This window comes from Lycorma delicatula, chromosome 5 (assembly GCF_047948215.1).
Source record: "Lycorma delicatula isolate Av1 chromosome 5, ASM4794821v1, whole genome shotgun sequence".
Lineage (NCBI taxonomy): Eukaryota > Metazoa > Arthropoda > Insecta > Hemiptera > Fulgoridae > Lycorma > Lycorma delicatula.
Window position 1 is genome coordinate 75850551 of NC_134459.1, and position 18068 is coordinate 75868618.

An 18068-nucleotide genomic window follows, 5' to 3' on the forward strand; every position below is an offset into this window, starting at 1 on the left:
ATTCTGTTTATTTTATAATTCTAAATTCATTAACTAAACAATTTTTACACTTATTAAGGAATATCTATTTTAAAGACTATTATGTAGATTAATGAACAATTAAGGATTTATTGCTCTCGTAAGTTTTTATTATTTCTTTTTTCTTGTCTGAATTTATGATTTTAAAATCTTATTTTTGTTAAATCTGACAGAGTGTTTTTTTTATGTACAGTAGAAAATGTTTAACATAAAATTATGGCAGTCAGTTATTTAATTGGATTTTATGTTAAAGAAAAGATTAGAGGAGATAAAAACTGAATAAAATATTTAAAACAATTATATCATTAATAATGGAATTAAAATAATTCTTTTGCTGTAAAATAATTCTCAACACTTGGAATAACTTGGGTATTATGTAAAATAAATTGTGGTGGAAGTAAGGATGAAGTAACAGTGGTTAAAGTGATGTTTAATTACTATTTTTCACTCAAATTGATTCTCTCTTCTCTTAATATATATATTAACATATTGACCACTATGTTAATAAAATTAATATTACATGAAATATAAACCACCAAAACACAGTAATTAGGTAAGTTAAACTTACCATATTAATTGCCAAAAATCGATTTTCATAGTATCCTGCACCCTCTACTTTTTTTTTTTTTTTTATCTCTACTCCCCTGGGCCGGACCGACTTGGTGGTATTACGCCACCCAGGGGAGTGTCCGTTATTCTAATAGGCCCTCCCCACCTACGGCTATATACCGGCATGGCAGGTCAGGCCTACCAGTGGCTCTTTTGAGATTTTTTATTCACTATTTTGTCCTTTACGGAACCACATCATACCTACAAGTCGTGACGTGGCCCCAGGATCTTTGTAATACTCTCTTATCCTAACAACATACCCCATGGAGTCCTCACCGGAAATCGAAACCAGCACACCTAAGCATGCTGGCTCTCACCGCTGAGGCTACCCCCCAACCTAACATACTAATAACCCAACCTTTTTTCATCTACATTTTTTTGTGTTAACACTGTCTTTATGTATTCAGCAACCTTCCTCCATTTTTCCTGACTGCTAAGCATGAAGTCCATAGTCTCTTTCGGTGTTTTCCCATGAATACCCACGTCATGTCTTTGCCTTAGCCATTTATTACATATTAAAAAGGTATGTTCAGAATCGCCATTCTCCTCGCAGTACATGCATGTGGGCTCATTCCTTTTTCCCACCTTATGGAGATAACCATTGAAGCAACCAAGCACCCATGTCCCGTCATGAACTGGGTGATCCAATAGTCCGTTTCTCTATGCCACCTGTTAATCCATCCTAATATATCGGGAATTAGAGTTCTTGTCCATCCAGCCTCCACCCATCTATTGGTGTTGATTTCTGTAACTATATTCTTTTAATAATTTGTCATTTTAAATTGTTCTCTTTTGATGCCAGTACTGGATACCAGAATATTAATTTTATTTACATTTTTCGGTGTTGGTTTTTAGATTCAAAATCAGACTATGAAAATGAAGCAATATTAGATGATGAAAACGATGAAACAGATCTAACAGAAACAGAGAGTGAAGAAGATGTTGAAGAAAATGACATTCCATTAATTGATAAGAAGAGACCACAAAATGATTTCTTAGATGATGAAGCAGATGTATCAGATGATGAAAATGAAGGTGTTGAAGGTAATGCTGGTGATGAAGGTCCTGAAGAGATTGAAGAAAACGAGGACTTACTCTTAGGCAATAATGGCAGTGATGTGGAAGATGATAAAGATGACAGTGATATTGGTGAGGAAAAGTTATATGAATTTTTTTTTTTAATTTCATCAACATTATAGCAGTAGTGTACTTAAAAAGATTAATAAAACATAAATTTTTTAAATGCCTTCCAACCAGTTTGTTTTGAGAGAAATATATATTTAATTAGATTCATAAATAATAACCTCTTTTAATAAAAAAACGTTTATTAGTAATTATGGTATTACTAGTTTTTTATGAGTTTTTGTAAAATTATATATAATACACAACTTTCTTGCAACTTGCTTTAGAATATTTCTAATTACTTAGCTTCTTTACAGATATATTTGTCTGCACAAACTTAAATTAATGATAATTAAATAATAGTATATAAAATTCATATTTTTAATTTGTTTCAAAGTTTTTCTTTCACAATGGCGGGTAATGGTGTTGCTTTGTGGTGTGTTAGTATGAGCATGTTTTATGTATAAGTGTCATCTGTATAATTGGGAACAGTGTTCTCCACTACTCAACAGTATAGATAGTTGAGTATTATATAATGAAATCTGTATACATTTGCATTTCCTCTGTAATAATTCAAATTTATTCATTTTTTTTTCAAAGGATTAAAGATCCTTGTCAAGAAAGAATAAAAATATCAAAACTAGAATTCTGTATTTAAAATATTTCATTATTTGTTCATCATTTATAAATAATTGTTCAAGTTTCGGAATTATATGAAAGCCCAGTATGTATAATAATGTATCTTTAAGAGAAATAAAAGTTCACAAAATGATAAATGTACTATCTTTAATAAGTATATATATATTTTGTTTATTTTAATTAATTTGTGTTGTGCATTTTTTAATTTTATTTTCTTATGTTTTTTTTAAAAATGAATTGCTGAGTATATTCCATACACACAGTACTTAGATTGAATGAACTGATACAATTCTACTTATGTATATTATTTTGATGTGATGGTTTATGGTTTAGATTGAGTGTAAAGCCTATTTTCTTGAATGAAAATATTCTGTATAATTTAATTTTTTTAAATGTTGTAGATAATGATGGTGAGGATGCTGATGAAGAAGAAGAAGAGAGTGAAAATAGCATTTTATCACATAAAACGAACAAAAAAATAAAATTGAAGTTTGAAGATGACAGTGATGAAACAGACTTGGATGACATGTCTTCTGTTCTATGTAGTGTTCCAGAAAATAAGGTAGCAATATGAAAAACTAATTATAGAATCGATTTTGGTCCTGGATAAGACAGTAAATTACATCCTTTATAACCTGATCAACCCTCAGCACCTTAAATATATAAAGAGAAAATTGAATCGAAGTATATGAAATAAGAATAAAGTAACAACTACACCATGCCAAATAAACTGTTTATCCAATAAAAGATAACAAAGTTTAGGAGCACTGTGGATGCAGTTTTTTAAATGCTTTTAATTTTGGTAGTGGCTAGTAAAAACTGTTTTCCTTATTGAGTGGAAACAGTATATACAGATTTACATTGTTTTATTAAGAAAGGGGCACGTTAATTTTTTATCTAATACTAACTGATCTGCGCTTCTGGCTGTGGTGGATAAAAAGTATAAAAATTGCACTAATCCGGTTCTTTTTTTTAATAGTTATGGTACTATCTATACAACTACTCTCTGTGGTGAACAGAGCAAAGTTAATATCAACTACATTTCTATGGGCTTAACTTGCTTATATTCAACGTTATATTTGTCTCAGTGATGAAGGTAACTGGCTTCAATCCTCATTTTTCTTAGTAAACCTGGAATGGAACCTGTTATTCTTCGGAATTGTTATGCTATTTTTATTAATAACTGGTGGTGTCTTATGTTAGATCACTTAAAAATGTTATGATTATGGTTTCTTAAATATTTATGTATATAAGATCTGGTATTTTAATTAAGAAATTAAATTTATTAAATTAACTTTTAATTATTGTCCTAGGTGAAAGGAGTTGAATTAATTTCACAATGAGCTTTCAAAATAATTTATACTTAATTTAATTTTTTAAATATTAATATATATATTACCTAATTATATAAGCTAGAAATAAGTTACAAAAAAATAATTATTAAATGACACTAATAAAACAAAAAAAAGTACATTTACATTAACTGTAAGTGTACAATACTGTTAAAGCATTATTCATCTTTAGGGTGGTTTTTCATTAACAGTTGAATCTGGAATGTTACCAAATATCAATAAATTTACTTATTCTTGATAATCTGTGAAGTTTGTAATTAGGGTCGTAGTGTAGCTGCAGCATCAAAATACTCAAAATACATTATGAGAGGGGAGGTGCGATGAAGATTGAAAATCGGGTCACAAATACTGGAAGGTTGAGAAACGCTGCAGTAGGTTAATCTAACAAATTACCATAAATAAAATCATCCTTTATAGCTGTGTTTTGTGGTTGGGTATAATTTATCAAATTTCTTAGTTGTCTCCCTGGTTGATATAGCATTTTCATAAGATTCTAATATCAGATGGATTTTCTGTTTTAATATTTCAGAACTTACCTGTTTCCAGATCTGATTCTCAAGTGAGTGGTGAGTTATTTCCAAGCTCACAGTTTGAGATTAATTCAAGTAAGTTTTCAATTACAATTTTTACTTTTATCTTTTATTGTATTCAGTGAATTTAACTTAAAATTATTATTATTAATTGGGGCATGTCAACTATAGAGTTAAAGTGACAATTCTAGGAAGGACAGAAAATAATACTCAAATCAATTATTATAATCCTAGTGCAAGTATGAGATATTGGGAAAATTTTATACATACAAGGCTTGGCTAATAAATTTTGCACATATATTCATAGCATGGGAATGAAAAGAGACATTGGAATGAAATAAAAAATGAATAAAAGTGTAATACTTAGCTACAAAATGCAGTATTTAGAAGTGGAAGTTGCACGGAGCCAATTCTGGCGAGTATGGCGAATGCGGAGTAGGCTCAAACTTCAGCTTGCGGAGAGCCATCAGAGAGTTTGCACGGTACCCATCATGTGCAGATTTTACGGTAACCCAATTGCTTGATAATACGGCCTACTTGTTCTTTAGATATGCCTAACTGAATAGCAATGTGTTGCTGGGTGATTCGCCAGTCACTTTGAAGCAAATCGTCCACCTGCTTTCGATGTTTCATGTCAGTTACAGAAACTGGTCGTCCGCTGCGAGGTGCATCCTCAATGGGCACTTTACCAGCTTCACATTCATGAAATTTCAATGCCCACCTATTCACAGTACTGTCAACAGTTTCACTATCTAAACCGGTTTTAAACGATGAAAAATTTTCATAGGATTCACATTTTCTGCTGTTAAAAAATTTGATCACTGTGTGTGTTTTAACCATGTTGACAAATTGGCTATACTTCTCTGTTTTAATTGCTGCTGAAAACAAGTCAGTAAACGGATGTCAACGCATTATTGAAGGTTTTTAGAGGGGGATTTTAGATATCATGTACTACTGCCATGCCCAACTTGATAGTACCTTTTGTCTCCATGTTACATGCTAGTGTGTAAAATTTATCAGTCAAGCTTCATATTAATATTGTTATTTCTAATTTGATATTTTAATTAAAAGAAACAATTTTATTTTGCAAGTCTATTTTTAAAATAAATTACAATATGTACTTGCGGTTATTATTAGTAAATAGTTTTTTGAGGGGCAAGGGTTTTCATCCATTGTATCTTCTTTTTTTCTAAAAAGAACAATTGGTATAACTAGACATTTTAAAATCATCCATTTAGCTTAGAGAAGTTTATTTATTTTAAGAATGTGATAGACTGAATGTAGTGGTGGAAAGAATTACTAGTTTCTCTTAATTAACAAGTAAGTCATTGTCATGTTGATAATGAGATATTTATTCTGTTAAATTGAAGGGCTAGAATAATATAAACTATATGCATTTGTTTCTGTTAAACATTCAACATTAGTTGCTATGCTTAAAGGATGCTAACTAGAAGTATGTGTTATAAAAAAAAATAAAATTTGTTGGGTCATTAACTCAATCTATTTTAATCTAGTTTATGCTTTCCTCTAATCTTCTTTCTCCAACTCTTGTCTCATTACAAACATTTAATACCTACCTTCTTAATTGTTAACCATTTTTTCAAATTATGGTATAATAATTATTAATTATAATTATTTAAAATGTATTTTTCCTAATATTTCAGTCTTTATTGGTAACTAACAAATTAAAGCATTTAAGAAAAATAAATTTGATTTCTGATAATCATTAAATTAATTTTTTTATACTAATTGCATTAAAATGTAATGTACAATTTCTTTTATTTACTATTTAATGAAAAATAATGTTCAAATTGGCAATTTAAAGTGTACTAAGATTTCAAGTTGACCAAAAGTGTACTAAAATAAAGTTTAGTGTAAAAAGTTATTGGGTTTATCTCATCCTTTCTTTTTCAGGAAAGTTTACTCGTATTGAAGATTTGGTAAAAGATGATAACACAAATAAATTGTCTCAGAGTGATATAATGGGTATTTGCTCTGGAGCATTTCCTTCTCAACCAATTGCTTTATCACAGTTAGAAGGTTCTGACGAAAAGGTTTCACAGTTTTTTACTCAATCACAGGTATTGTTGATGATTAAGCCTTTTTATTTGATACTTGTTTAATTTTTTTTTTGTTTTATTTGCCTAAAAATAACAGTTGGTGAGCAAAACTAAAGTGACAAGTTATAAATTTATGTTTAATAAAACATAGAATCTCTATTAGCTGTATTAGTTAGTATTATCTTAATTTAGTTGGATTTTAGTAGACTAAATTTGCTTTTGAACTTATAAGCATGTTGATTACAAACTGTCTATTCTATTTTATTTGATACTCGGATAATGGTAGCTTAGTCAAGCTCAAGCAGATGGATTTTATGTTATGGGATAAGACTGAACATTAATACCTAAATTTAAAGTAATGACTTGAGAGGTTGATTCACTAAGGAATAAGTTGATAAGAGAACATTTAAGATATAATCATATTAGGGAAAATTAAAAATTTTCCCAATTATGTCTATGACAGATTTATGCAGGTTAAAATATCAATTATAATCAAGAATGAAAGAAAACAAATGAAAAACAGTAGGATATGTCTTCTTTATAGAAGATAAAAGCTAATAAGTCTGAAGAAGTTTCTACTTTGCACAGTGAATTTGAAAACTAAAATTAAAAAAAAAAGTATTTAAGTTTCTTTTTTGTTTTTAATAGTTTTGAGTAATAAAATGCTTTAAAACTGTAGTTTTCAACATGTGTGTAGAATTTTGGGACTCATACATTAGTCCCAAAATTCTCATGACTCCACGTATTAGAAATAACAGTAGAAATAACAGAATTAGTATGCATAATGAAGGACTTTCAGGGACACCCTCAATAATCACTGAGGACTTCTTGAAACACATCGATGATGAAATGAGAAAAGATCGATGCTTAACTATTTCCGACCTGGCCCTTCTTTTTCCTGATGTTTCAAGAGCTGTTATTGGTTGCATTTTTCATAACCATTTAGGCTTCAGAAAGGTTTGTGCACATTGGGTGCCACATGTCTTATAAAAAAATCTGAATGGGATCTGCTTTGGAATTTTTGATGTGCTATACAGAAAAAGGTGATGAGTTTCTTAATTCGATTGTTACCGGCGATGAAACATGGATTTTGTATTACATGTCAGAGAGAAAACGGCAATCAAGTGAATGGTGTCATCCTCAATCACCAAGTAGACCAACAAAGGTCAAGCCACGGCCATTTGGACGCAAACTAATGGCCACAGTTTTTTGGGATCGGTTTGACTTACTGCTGATTGATTTTATGCCACGTGGAACGATTATAAATGCAGAAGCCTACTGCAAAACTATGTAAGTTACAATGCACCATTCAAAATTGGCGACATGGGTGGTTGATTGATGGTGTCATCCTGCTGCACGATAATGCACGTCCACATGTTGCGGGTCTAACACGTGATTTCCTGAGAACATTTGATGGATAAATGTATTAATTATGTGGTGATTATATAGAGAAGTAGTATAAGGTATGTAGTTTAAGAGAAATAAAAAATATTTATAAAGTTTTCAGAATACATTTTTTTACCAAGAAATGGTCTTTACTTTAGGGATAACCTCTTGAAATTACTGTTTTATTGTTTTTAATACGTATACTTTTATAACATATGAAGATCAAGAAATACCTAATAGGTAAGCACACAAATGATTTATAACTGGTGTTGTATAATGTAGTATGTTTATTGTTAAAGTTTAATTATGTAGATTCACAGTAATTCTACCTAGGATATCTAAAGTATTGTTCACACTGATAACAGTGCATTGAAGGGGATTATGTACAGGCATCATAGAGAGCAAGAAGAAAGTCAGAGTTCATTAATCTTTCCATCAGGTGCATTAAGCTTTCTAAACTCTGACCGGTAGTACTATTGTAGTTGAATATTTTATACTTTCTACTGCCTGTAACACTGTGTCGTTATCTATTTCATTTAATCAGTTTATTTATTTTCAGAATTGTAATCTGTCTTCATCATTATCCACTGAAGAAAGTAAAGAACTGAAAGATGTTACACATTTAAGGTAATGTGCAACATTTATTTTTAAAAGAATGAAGAGTTTAAAAGTAATTTTTTAAATGGATAGATTTTATTTACATTTTTGTATGATCTAATGATCACCTCTACTATAAAATACTTATTATTATTATAAAGATGAAAATCACTAGTAATTATATCCACCTTTCAGTGGTGCATAGATATAAATTCAGTAGTAACATATACTATGAATAAAAATTTTAGTAACACATGTAAGTGACTGGAATTTTCATTTTAAATGCAAGTAGCTGTGCCTGTGCTGAGATCACTTCTGTACCTAGTGACACACTGGAACAATATCAATCCAGTGGTAGTTTGCTTTGAAAAACTTTACTCCTCAGTTTGCCCAATGGACAGGATTTATAGTAAGTTTTTGTTACCTTTTTGGAGGAAGTTTTTTGTACCAGATTTATAAACAGTTTAATATGCTTCCTTTTAATTATAGAAATATTAATTTCTTTGCTTCAATAAAAAATTTTGTTTAGATTCAAAATTTTTTTTTGCTTGGCTGAATGAATCATAGCTAATTCATGGCCTTATGTGTTAAGTAGTATCCAATTCAAGCTGTTTCGCTGTTTGGGTCATCCTCTTTCTTATGTCGTTTATGTGCTATATATTACCAACATGATTGTACTTTTGAATTCAACATTTTATTTAATCTAAGTAAACACTTTCTAATTAGCTTTAGTCAAGATAAAATCTACTTTCCATGGTATTTGTATTAACAATAACTTTTAAACATTAAAATTGTCTTCTCTTTCAAAATCTTTTCTTTACAATTCTAGACCATTTACCTACCGTATTATTATTTAAATTTCCAGTGTATGTTTGGGTCATTCCGTGTCAAATTAACAAGGTGGATGGATAGCTATTCACAACCTGGCCGACTGGGATTTTCATGAAATTTGATATGAATTAACTGTGATAGAATTATGAGAAAATACTGAATTTCAGATCAAAATCATTAATCTTTTTGTTTTTAGAGCCCTTTAAATTTGTTGGAAAATGGTAAATTTTGACTTGTGGCAATAGTGTTAGGTTGACATAACTTTGTTATTTATTAAGGTAGAATGATAAACTTGGACTTATTTTAAAGCTTATTTGATGCTCCCATATGACTACAACAAGCCTATGTTTACATAAATCTCTATCTCAAGGTCATCATCTTTGACTCTTGACCTTGAATTTCAGAAAAGTCTTAATTTTTTAATGTAAATTATATTTTATTAATCATTATATTATAAAATAGCTGTGAGAATTTAAAACTGGAACTGCATTGGGATCTAGAGAAAACACTAAAATGTGTATCAATGTTTTAAAAAAAAAAGTTTTTGTGGGGTTTTGAGGTGGTAAATACTTAAATTTTTGTTGGCTGACTTGCAAAATTAAATAATATGTCATTTGTTTTGTCTAATAATAAGAAATAATATATCTCAACTCAATCAAATGACCAATGATGATTAATGCAATGACTCAGTGTAATTAATACAATCTTAAAACAAAATGTGTTGATGCTTACTTATATCAACTTAGTCATAGTCTGTGTCCATGTTCTAGTGTAAACAATATTAAATATGACCTAAAATATTTGATTTAAATAATTTATTTATGAAATAACATATTGTAAGAAAGCATGAGCACTGCATAAATATGCCTGCCCTGAAGTCAAGAAATTCAATGTTCGCTTATTGATTGCTAAATGTTGGTGTTGTTACAGTTTTTTTTAAACCTAGATATCTTTTGAAGTATGACAACTTTTTACAATAATAAATGTTGTAGCCCACTTCAAAAAGAAGGTCATAATAATGTTACTAAGAATTTAAGAAAAGTGTTACCATGATGACAGAAAAAATCAAAGTTTAGAAAGTGATTGGAAGATTTTTATTATGTATTGGAAAAACTTGCCTCAATTAGTAATAAAGCTTCAGAAGAAGAAGCAGCAGATGATGGTGAAGAAGCTCTTTATGATGAAACAAATTATGCATTAGACAGGCTCAATTAGAGTCTAGTAAGTATTGGGGAATCACCTGTAAAATCTAAAAGATTGCAAGAGAAAACATATCCTACCAAAAAGATTGCAAAAATTGAGTCATCAATAAGGGAAAAGAATATTCAATGTAGCTAGTAAAAACACTGAGACTTCATCTCTAGTTGAACCTAATAGCAAAATCGTGGTACAGTTGAAAAAAAAATTTAATTGTACAATGGACAGAAGTCTTAAAATTGCAATTCTTAGTCTTCTTCCATGAAGTTGGAGCATCAAAAAAGTGCAAGATAAATTCCCAGAACTACCAATTAGATGATATGACCGGCAAAACAACTATTTAAAGAACAACAGATTCTGACATCAGTGAACTCTAAACCTGGAAAGTGTCTGAATCAAAACATAGTTGAATGTATTCAGGCGTTTTATAAATCAGATGATGTAAGTTGTGTAATGCCAGACAAAAAAAAAACTGTGTCAGAATCAAATCACCTTGAGGAAACATTCAAGTTCAAAAAAGACTAGTACTAAAAGTGACTAATCTGAAAGAGATACATCAACAACAGTTTAAAGAAAGTCATTCAGGAATTAAAATTTGGTTTTCTACCTTTGCTATTTTATGTCCTAAAAATTGTGTTTTAGCAGGTGGCAGTGGAACTCATAGTGTATTTGTATATTTTATCCATCAGAATCTGAAATTAATGTTTGAAGGATGTAAATTAAATTATTTAACAAAAGAGTGCAGCAGTCATCTTACAAATGCAGTGTAGCACTAATTATTTGTAATCCACCTCAATAAATTTGTTTCCTTGGTGAGTGTAAGAATTTTTCTGATTCTGACAATTTTAAAAACATTTTAGATTCAATATTTGTTAAAAAGTCTATGGACAAAATAACTTTTAAGCAATGAATATCAACTGATTGTTCAAGTTTAGAAACAGTAGCGAAGAACACAGAAGATTTTATTGAGACATTTATTGAAAAATTATCAGTTCTCGTTCATCATTCATTTGTTTCTTCTCATCAGTGAAACTTCTTAAAAAATTTAAACACTAATTGAAACCGGAATCTTTATCACATTATGTGACTGCTGAAAATTATTTATTTATACTACAAGATGAAGCCCAAGCATGACACAGTATCAGTTCACATTTTTCAGAAAAAAACTAATTCAATTTTTAAAGAAAAGTATAATATTGTGAATAAACTAATTTACTTCCCAGATGGTTCAGCAGCACAATATAAAAATCGTAAAAATTTTGTGAATTTAACATATCATAAGGATAACTTTAGTGCCAACGCGGAATGGCACTTCTTTGCCACATCATATAACAAGAGTGCATGTGATGGTCTTGGTGGTACTCTTAAAAGATTAGCATTAAAAACAAGTTTACAACGGCCATACCAAGATCAAATAACAACAGTCGCTCAGCTTTATGATTGGGGTTGGTTAAATATTAAAAATATGAATTTCATATTCATTTCAAATGAAGAATATCAGAAAGAAGAAAAGTATTTACCACCTTGTTTAACAAAAGTGGTGGCGATTCCAGGTACTCAAAAGTTTCATGTTTTTTACCAGTTAGGAAAGGACATCTTAAAACAAAAATTATTTCTGAAAATGAAGAATATGAACAACATAAAGTTTTGCATGAAACAGAAGTTTGGTTTTCCTGAAATTTCTGATATAAAAGGTTTTATCACGTTCATTTATAACGGTGATTGGGGGATCGCTTGTGTATTATCTACAAATGAATCTACAGAAGTGGAAGTAAGTTTTCTTCACCCTCAAGGTCCATTTTTCTTATGTTTTTCCAGCACGCAGTGATATTCTAATATTACCTCAACAGGAAGTACTAACAAAATTTAATTCAAAAACTGTTACTGAATATGTATACATTATCTGAAAAGGAAATTACTCAGGCAAATGAAAAACTGACAGCGAGATTATCAGGTATTTCAAATAAGCACATAAACACTTTTAATATTTAACTTAATACTAATGTTATTGGTATAACTTTTAATTAGCAATAATTGAAAGCCAATGAAAATATCAGATTACAATTATTAAATCATTTTTATAAAAAATTATTTTATAAATAATTACCTTGAAAAATGAATCAGTACATAAGTGCTGTAATGTATTTTATCAGAATACTGTTAAAATTAATACAAATTAAAGTATTTATTTAAAATAACATTTACTGAAATGAAGCAGTTAATTTAAGAATGTATAAAGCTTTAATTTGAAATTTTTTATTGTTTTTCCTTACTTTTTGTATATTGTGCAAGATTCTGACTGTGAAAATGTCAAAATCATAAACGTCATAATTTTAATTATTTAAAGACATGGATTGTTATATTTTAATTATTAGTCGTACAGTTATTATATTATTTTAGATTCTTGTATTAGAAGAAGAGATTCACGAGAATTATATTTTATACATAATTATGTTTTTATGCTTGAGTTTATCAGGTCATTTAAAAATGTATGAGATTTATTGTTTTACTTAAAACTGTTAACTTAATTTAACTTTTAAGCATAAAGTGTAATGATTTTCAACCTCATTTTGACTTAATATTCATTGTAGTCTTATTTCTAAAATTAATTAGAAATTTAAAAAAAAGTGAATTTTGCTAAAACATTGACATACATTTTATTTTTTATCTTTTGATCCCAAAGCAGTCCCAGTTTCAAATTTTCTCAACTGTTTCATAGTACAATGATGAATAACTTACATTTTTTATTAAGAAATATTTATTAAAAAAGACCTGTTTTTTTTTTAATTGAAGGTCAAAGGTGATGACCTTGAAATCAAAATTCATGTAAACATAGGCTTGTATATAATATGAAAGAGCAATCAAATAAGCTTTAAAATGAAACCAAGTTTATCATTCTACCTTAATAAATAACAAAATTATGTGGACCTAACACTGCTGCCACAAGTCAAAATTTGTAATTTTCCAGCAAATTTGAAGGGCTCTAAAAATGAAATGATTTATGTTAAGAGATCTGAAATTCATTATTTTCTCATAACTTTATCAATAGTTAATTTATAACAAATTTCATGAAAATCCCAGTTGGTCAGCTTGTGGGGGGCTTTGTTGATTAAACATGGAATGATGACCTGTTCTGTTTCCTCAGTCTCTAACAAATGATGCTGATGATTTGTTACAGATAAATATATAGATCAATCTCTAAATATTGGATCTTTTTGTATGTTAAAACTTATTGATTTCGGTTACAATTAAACAAAATTTTTTCATTAAGTCTGCATACTGACTTGCAAGCAGACTATTGTTATGATTGGAACTTTTAAAAAGTATGTAGAACAGATGTGGTAGTCACAAAATGGATAGCAAACATTAATGTACAATCCAGACATGATTTGGTGTAATTTAGGTTTGCCAGGAGTGTTCCGTTACACCATTTTTTTTTAGTTTCTATTCATCTTTATTTTTAATATTTAGGTGAAATTCATGTTTCAGTTGCACACAGTGTTGTTTTTTTATGCCCTTAAATAATTATAATGAATACACTGAAGCAGAACTATTTATATTAAAAATTGAGAAATGACATTAGTAGTTATACTAATTATAGTTACACAGTATACTAGAGACAGTCATTTTTAATGTACTTTGTATTCTGTAAGTATTATCAAATTTACAAATTATTGTCAACTAATTTGTAGTTAAAAAGGGAAAGTTATGTAGGTTTATTTTTTATATTGCTTTAAAATATCTTTAACAGAACCTTAACATATTTGCAAATGGGCATGCTTCTAGTGGCTGGATTATGTTCAGATGTTCTGAAAGAGTCTTATAAATTTTAGATCATAAGTTAGTAAAAAAATTCTTAGTGTGCCTTACTAAATCTTTTTTACTTTAATTTTTTTGTTATAATTTTAATAGGAAACAGAGAAGTTTGCTGGAGGATTCTGATGATGAAGTATTTGAAAAATCACAAAAGAATAAAAAACATAAAATCCATTATTCAGGTATGATGAACTTGATTTATTGTCTTTCATTTTGCTATTTTGTTAATTTGGTAATTATTTTAAAAACATAAACAATGTATTTTATAAAAACTTTCTCTGACATGTTATTTAAACAGAAAGATTTTTAAAAAGTAATTTTTTATTTTTAAAGTATTTCTGTAATATTTTGTCTGCAAAATATCTTGGTTTTGGTCTTCCATCACAATCTTTCTTTAATTATCTCAGCCAGTGCTTATTCCAATCTTGTCGCACCCCCTCTCACTTAATCTCACCATCTCAATCTTGGAAGACCTGCATTTATTTATATGAATTTATTGCAAAAACTGTTTTATCTCCCTTTCTAGATCTGTTTTTATTATACTTTTCAAACTTAGTTATTTTTATATTTTCTTCTAACACATTTTTAATAATCATTAATCTTTAAACCTGCATCCTCTGTCTCTTCTATTAAAAATTAACAAGTATAAAATTTTTTTTATTAAATTTACCGAAATGTATAAAAACATGATGGGTGACGGGATTTTATAAATATCCATGCTAATTAATACTACTGAATTTTTTCCTGAGGATCTTCATTCTTTCACAGTTATTGTTCCTTTCGTTCTCCCATCTATTCAGGTGGTATCTTTCTTTTTTCTCCTTCTGGAAACTTATTCTTGTATTGATTTTCTAAATTCATCTCTGTCTTCAATCAAATTATTATAAATTTTTTTTTTGTATTTCTTTAAACCATGTGGTCTTTATGATTCTATTTTCATTAAAAAAACAAATATTTGTTTCATCAGTTCATTGTTTATACAAATGTCCATAAAATCTTAAATATTCTTTTTTCAGATTAAATATCCAATTTCTTCTATATCTGTTTAAATTTCTTTTTCACTTTTCAGTATGTAAATTCATCTTCATACTTTGGTCGTTATATTTTTCTTAAAATTTTTTTCTCTCCTTTCATGTTTTCTTGTTCTGAAAAGCACTGTTAACATTCTACACATCTTGTAATTCTGATAGAACACATTTTATAATGCCTTAATTTTGAGTTGTACGATATATAATATTATATGTTACGATAATGTGTAACTATACTAGTATAATAGTTATATGATAATATTACTGCTTTATTAAAATTAATCTTATTTTTTAACCTAATATTGGTTAAAAAATAAAATTAATTTTAATAAATTTTACATTGATAGATCAAATGGAATTAATTTATTATCTAGTATGTCAATTTTATGTTTGAAATTCATTAATGCAGACAAGACGTTTATGAAAATCTGAAACATTTTCTAGAAATTGAAATAAAAAGTAGATGTGATTGTTGTTTGAAAATAGTTTTTATAATATTGTCATGCAATTGCAATTTAAGTTTTTTTATTTTTAGATGATGAAGAAGAAGGTGATATTGAAAGTAATAGTAATAAAGTGTGTGAAGATGATGTTACTGATGCTGAAGAAAACAAAGAAGATGAAGATGATGAATTTATAGATATGAATGAAGAAGCTGAAGTAGAGTATGATTCGGAAGAAAATGAAATTATTAAAGATGGTAAAAGTTTCTTAGAAAATGAAGCAGAACTTAGTGAATCGGAATGGGGTAGTGAAGATGAAGATGAAAAAGATCTTGATAATTTTGAGGCTGAAGCTGGTGATGAAGAAATTCTTGATCAAGACAAACTCAATACAGAGTTAGGAAAAATTCATATGTGAGTATTTTTGTTGTATATACGTACACATAAAGTATATTTACCTGTAAATGCAGTATCAATATTTACTGCATGAATAACATTCCAATGTTTTGTAATGTAAGTTTACACTACAAGAATTATTTCATTTCACTTCTATTTAATTAACAGCAGTTTAAATTTCATTTATTTTTTGAACGTATCAGTCAACCAAACCTGGATAGCTGGCATTTTTAAGTCAGTGTATTAAATTTGTTTATGTTGAGAAAAGTTCCTATTGTCCTTATTTGTTATCACACATCACATGTTAAAAACTATTTCAGAGAAACTTCTTGTTTGTATTTTATGCCCTTTTTCATTTGATTTATTTATATTAATTTTTTTCTCAGAAAACATGATTGGATTTGATTGGAGACATCAGTTGATGTTGAACCTACTGCATCAGAATTTACTTAGTTTATATTTCAAAAGAATGTGTTTGTTTTTAATATTCTATCTTTGAATATATGTTTAACAACTTACTATCATTTGCTTCCATAAATAATTAAAGTACAATAAAACATTTCTACTGCTTTATCTCCATTACGTATGCTAGTTGTGTTTCTCTTTTCTAATCCTATACAATTTCATTTCATTCATCTATATATTCGTAGTTATTTTTGAGTTGTCCTTTGCTCTAGCTGTTTATTTTTACTTTCTTTTGTTTGTTAATATTTTATTTATTCACAAGAATTTCTTGCAATTCCAAGGAAAAATTATTAGAATGTATTACTTTTATTTAAAATTTTGAGCTTTACAAATAATTAGGTTTCTACAATGTGTTTTAGTATACTCTTTGAACAAGTTTTATCTTATTCTTTGTCAGAATGATACATAAGGATATAATCTTCTGTTTTTATTGAAGTAATAAACTTAGTTATTAGTAGCATATATTTTTATGATACAGTTTCCATTTTTTGTCTTTTTTTTAATAAGTTTTTGTAGTTTGATTTTTGTGATGGTTTTTCTACAGGCAACAGTTACTTGTTGAAGATAAGAAGGAGATTAGGCTTTTACAAGAACTATTGCTTGAAGATGGAGAATTGCATACTGATGGATCTGGACGTGTACGCCAGTTCCGTTGGGCTAATGCAGGTAAATATTTTAATATGAAGATAAAATAAACAAGTTGCATGTTATATAATAAAAATTTTGTTATTTGTAAACAAAGCTGCTGAGCTAAATAAATGTAGAACTAGGTGAAGCACTTTGTGCTTCCATGAACTCGGTTAGCTAGTTCAGAGGACAATGATGTAGGGGACATTCAAGATGTCCAGATGAGGCCTGCAGCGAAGGCAAAAGCTGAGTTTATAAATCACTGATGTAATTGTCTACTGAGGCATTTACGTTAGTGGCATCCCAACAAGGCCTACTGGGTTGGGATGCTGAGTTAATATTGGAGACATCAAGTAAATGTAAATGTACTACAGTAGAAGTCCGATAATCCGGCATGTTCGGGACCGGCTCGGTGCCGGACTACCGAAAATTCCGGTCTATCGAGCGGTAATTATAAGAACAATTAGGTTAATAATTAAACTACAAATACAGTATGGAAATACTGTACATACAACAAAGTTTATTTTACATTTCATATAATGTATGTACACGTACTGTAAAACATATTTCACTTAGATTTAAAAAAGTCATGAATGTCTTTTTGTTTTCTTGTTTGTTGTGTTTCTCCAGTTACATCAAGTCTTCGAATTCCATGCCGAAACTTAAAGTTTCTGAGCCAACCATCAGAATAATTACATTCACTTTCAGCAACTCCTAAATCTTGGCCGAATTCCTTTGCCTTTTCAACAATCATTGGCCCTGTTACCGGCTTTCCTTCAGAACGTACTGCACTAAACCATTTGAACAATACACTATCTAGCTGTTCCAGTTTTGGTTTTTTTAATGTTTGTCTAGAAGCCAATTTTTCAGTTGTTATCGATTGAGAAGCAAACTTCATTAGTTCATCTTTTTGTTTTTTAATGTCATAAATAGTCGATGAGCCAATATTAAA

General features: G+C 28.9%; 1 protein-coding gene across 1 annotated transcript in view; it reads left to right on the forward strand.

Moving 5' to 3' along the window:
- The window catches only part of LOC142325090 (uncharacterized), a 61594-nt gene that overhangs the window by 23908 nt on the left and 19618 nt on the right, over positions 1 to 18068 (forward strand). Inside the window, exons 8-15 of the mRNA XM_075366427.1 lie at positions 1483 to 1776; positions 2790 to 2950; positions 4270 to 4345; positions 6185 to 6351; positions 8276 to 8343; positions 14254 to 14339; positions 15721 to 16042; positions 17034 to 17155. Of these exons, the coding sequence (XP_075222542.1) occupies positions 1483 to 1776; positions 2790 to 2950; positions 4270 to 4345; positions 6185 to 6351; positions 8276 to 8343; positions 14254 to 14339; positions 15721 to 16042; positions 17034 to 17155 (1296 nt within the window). The remainder of the gene's footprint in view (positions 1 to 1482; positions 1777 to 2789; positions 2951 to 4269; positions 4346 to 6184; positions 6352 to 8275; positions 8344 to 14253; positions 14340 to 15720; positions 16043 to 17033; positions 17156 to 18068) is intronic.